The 4,456-nt window shown below is 36.6% G+C and overlaps 1 protein-coding gene across 1 annotated transcript; it reads right to left on the bottom strand.

The window, feature by feature from the left end:
• Positions 1-1,168: 1,168 nt before the first annotated feature.
• Positions 1,169-3,191, bottom strand: LOC147505186 (uncharacterized). The gene is made up of 2 exons (XM_086557754.1): positions 2,305-3,191; positions 1,169-2,090 (listed from the first exon to the last, which is right to left on the bottom strand). The coding sequence occupies exons 1-2, from the start codon at positions 2,474-2,476 to the stop codon at positions 1,339-1,341; spliced, it is 924 nt and encodes a 307-aa protein (XP_086413880.1). The 5' UTR covers positions 2,477-3,191; the 3' UTR covers positions 1,169-1,338.
• Positions 3,192-4,456: the final 1,265 nt, after the last annotated feature.

Below are 4,456 nucleotides of genomic sequence, written 5' to 3' on the forward strand. Positions count from 1 at the left end.
TTGATCTCTTACTTTCCAAGTATTTATGCACCATAATCACTGCTGATTAACGTATTTCGGTTTATTTTCAATAAAAATACATTCTGATTCGAAAATTTGTGTGAAACATTTTATAAAGCCTTTTCAGCACACAAAATATTTAATAGATTCCGGCTATGTCAGGGTCCAAAATCTAGTGTTTTCTCTATTTGTTCATAAGGGCCCCAAGTATCTTAAAAATCGTGCAGCACACGTCCAATGTACTAGTAGGCTTGATAATTAAGTTCATAGGACCTCCTTAGAGTTTAGTTCCTTAGCATTTTCTCGGTCAATAAAAAGATTGCCATTCCTGACTTTCAGAGTCTTGATTGCTTTCTTATTTACAGTATGGTCTTATACCCTTTTCTTGAGAAATAATTGTTCACCACAGATGATCAAGACATTTTTTAATTACATAATCAAATTGTTATGGTTTATATGTAATAGTCAGGGATTTTTTTTTCCTTATTTGCTGCATAATTACATTCCACTAACTATATATATATTAGGTTGTACATTTCAAGAAATCAGCTCGATGGATACAAAGCAAAATGTGCTTTTATAAGTAATGGTTCCAGTTATTAAAAAAAAAACTATTTCTTATCGAACAAAATATTGTATATTTTATAGAATACATTTTAAAGCCGGCATTGTAGATAGACCCTAATGCATTCACCAACCTGCTAGTTCAAGATCATCAAATTAGTGGGCCAGTACATTTCTCTTATTTTATTTGGTCTATTGGCAACATCACACAGGACCAAAGTCATCGAATTCATATCAGGAGAAGAAGGACAAACAAATATTTAACCACCTCATCGTGATTTTTCTACAACTCTACAAGCATACGAAAATATATTTGTTTAACTGTGTTGTCACAGAAAATGCTCATGAAACATTCTATTTTAGATTGATTAACATTCAAAATGAAATCATGGTCACCAAGACACCAAGTAGATTTTATGAAGACATTGGCCAAGAAAACTCCAAGAAATAGTCAACTCAATCACAAGGTCGAATTCAGTGTGGTTACTGGTTATCATTTATAAACTTTAGACAAAAAAAAAACACAGGAGCGGGCGGTTATCAGGAAAAACTGAAAAAAGGTTAAAATCTACTTTTGAACTATCAACGAGATGAGACTCTAATAGAGAATACAAAACAGAGATATTATTGGTTACACACCAATATCAAAATAAAATCCTACATTATCATGTAAACCAATGAAGAACAGCCCAATATACGGCAGACCATTTTATGCTTCTCACATACAAATCTTTTTTCATAAAATCTAATCCTACAATTTTCGTTAAACATAAATTAAATGGACCCAACAAAGCTACCTAGAATCATAGAGACAACGAGAGGAAATCCTAAAGTAAATCCACAGGAGGTTGTTATGGCAGGTGAAGAATTCTTGTTATTTGGTGGAGTACTTGCAGGTTGTGATGGTCCTTGACCATCAGGAGTACCACCAGTACTTGGTGTGTCACCACTTGGAGGAGTCGCTTGTGGTGGAGTACCTTGAGCTGGAGTCCCTTGCTGAGGTGGACTCGCTTGTGGTGGAGTCCCTTGAGCTGGACTCCCTTGTGGTGGACTTGCTTGTGGAGTCCCTTGTGGTGGACTCGCTTGTGGTGGATTCCCTTGAGGTGGACTCGCTTGTGGAGTCCCTTGTGGTGGACTCGCTTGAGGTGGAGTCCCCGGACTCGCTTGTGGTGGAGTCCCTTGAGGTGGACTCGCTTGAGGTGGACTCCCCGGAGTAGCTTGTGGTGGAGTCCCTTGAGGTGGACTCGCTTGAGGTGGAGTCCCCGGACTCGCTTGTGGTGGAGTCCCTTGAGATGAAGGTGCAGGAGGAGATTTATTCCTTGGAGTTAGAACAACTACAATCAACTTCTGACCATTCTGACAATTAGTCAGATTACCACTGATGAAGTAGAATGGACCTTGTTTGTCAAACTTGTACTTGGAATTTCCATCGTCCATCTTCGACACTGGATTTGATGTACTGCATTGATCAAAATCTTGTTTGTTCACAACCAACACAGAATCTGTTCCATTCTTGTACTTGAAAACTACAACACACAAGAATATCCATTACGTTAGGAAATCAAATAAGAAAAGATGGATTAATTAGTGACAAATAACAAAGAACTATACACTTCAAAAAATTGAATCAAAAGACACAGAAGTTACAATTAATAAGACATATATAGCACAATTAGGCATAATGAAACAAATAAATGTTATGTAGAGAGAAACGTAGATAGGGATATAATTGAAACTTACCAAGTGTATCATTGACTTGAAATCTGTTTCTTTCAGCCCAGTGACTAAAACTCTCAGATGGTTTCACCACCCAACCATCCTTTCCACCAACATAGAAATCATAAGCTTGTGAAGACACAAGAAATCCCATAAAAACCAAAGAAAAAAAGCTTAGAAACATCTTGGACACCATAGGTAGAGAGATAGAGAAAGCAAGCAAGAGAAATAATAAGGAAGTATAATAAAGATTCCAAGGTGATATGGTTCTCAATTCTAAAGCCTTTGACAAATATATATAGACAAAAGTAAAGAACTAATGTGTTTAACGTTGCTCAAGTTGAAATTTGGAACCTTAGCTGCTAAAAAGGATGTGTAGTAATTAAGTTTTCTGCCGTTTCAAGTGGTTTTATTTCACATATATTTTCTAGGGAGTTACATGTGTCAACTACTTGAAGACTCAACGGTAACAAATTAATGTGTTCAACTCCATGTAAATTGGTTACTGGAAATATTCTTGTAAATTCATTACAGAATACTACTTTTACGTAAATTCTATACCGAAAAAATTGTATATTAGATTAATTGTAATAGTGTAATCATAGAGATTACACGGCTACAATTTCTCATTATTATTAAACAAAAAGGTTTTCTCGGATCAAATCAAGACACTGATCCATCAAAAGTTTTTTCTTTGAAACACATACCACATGAACTAAAAATTAGACGTGATTATGTTCACAATAAAGACGTTAACAATTTAAGTATTGTAGTGTGCGACTGTGCGTTATGAAAGCCAAAATGAGGGTCGAAATTTTTGAGAGCTTAGCTGTTTGGATTAAACGGTTAAACCCAGATATGTTCCAGCTTTACAACGCGACATCTATCTTTAATTTCAATCCCACAACTGGGACCCTTTTACAATGTTTCTCATGTATGACTTGTAGATTTCAGTTTCTTTCGATTTGGTGCATCATGCATTTTGGGTTGTTAATTTCCTTTTTCTATTAGGCCAAAAATAATAGAGATAGTGTACCTTGGTGGAGCATATTCTTTTAGATTTCCAGAATATCGGGGTATTACAGAAATAATAAAATGAGATAAGTCTCAGTGCCAAATCTCTTTAGCCACCAGGTCGCGGTCGCATCGAAAATGTTCTACGACCACTCATCAACATGTCCAAGGCATCCAACTCGCTTTGAGATGAACTCCAGAGGCTGCTTGCCTGTTTGGTCCGAACCTTCAAACAAGCGATGGTTTCCTCTACCAGACTACCACCATTTGGATGTTCAGTTATTAATTATGCAGCACAAATGCCTTCCTTTTCACATTGCCTTGTTTCTAGTTAAACAGTTGAGACATTGCTAAACTTAATATTATATACATCACACTCCATGTTAAGACTTCAAGAACTATGACTACTTCATCCAATATCATGAATATAATACGCATAGTTTAATTTCACACTTGGCAAAACTCTACCTTGGAAGCCCAATGACGAGCTTCCATAGTCCAATAAAGGCGAGGCGACTTCTTCTCAGGTGTTAAAATTGAAACTGGGTTTCTGAGCTATAAACGAAGGGAAGAGAAAAAGTGTACCCAATAACCCAATTTGATGTGTCAGAAAGGTTGGATGGGGGATTTTCTTAGGCCTTTACGATCAACTTACATCCTAAGTTGGATAGTCTTCTTGAAATCTCACTAAGTAGCAATTTGGGACAGTATTAAAGAAGATAAGGCTACAGAGCAGCTGAACTCGAAAAAAAAAATGAAATAAAGTACAACCAGTTAGAATTTGAAAGGTCAAGCATATAAGCAAAGAGAAACTTCTAAACAAGCTGAGAACCAGCTACCAGACCTGCAATGTCTGTGGCCTGGACTCCTCCCAGAGGAACAAGGCCTTTCAACCTTGAGCAAAAATACAACACAATGGCAACAAAGACTTCAACCTTAACCAAAAAATCAGCCCAAGTCCAAGCTTATGCCGAAACAGACTTCACAGTCCAGTAGTCCACATACGCAAATTAAAATCACATACTACACACTAGACACAAAAAATTTCTTTTCTAGTTTGCCATTTCAAATTTTCTTTTCTAGTTTCCCATATATAATATTCCATGTCCCCAGTCATTTTCCAACGCAACCAAAAACATTTGCAGTCTATAACGCCTTGCAG

This window comes from Coptis chinensis, chromosome 4 (genome assembly GCF_015680905.1).
Source record: "Coptis chinensis isolate HL-2020 chromosome 4, ASM1568090v1, whole genome shotgun sequence".
Classification (NCBI taxonomy): domain Eukaryota; kingdom Viridiplantae; phylum Streptophyta; class Magnoliopsida; order Ranunculales; family Ranunculaceae; genus Coptis; species Coptis chinensis.

Bases quoted from the DNA above. Each gene is read 5' to 3' on its own strand.
- LOC147505186 (XM_086557754.1), bottom strand. From the start codon at position 2,476: ATGGTGTCCAAGATGTTTCTAAGCTTTTTTTCTTTGGTTTTTATGGGA. The intron at 2,091-2,304 runs GTAAGTTTCAAT...TGTGTGTTGTAG, and splicing joins TCAAGTCAATGATACACTTG to TTTTCAAGTACAAGAATGGA.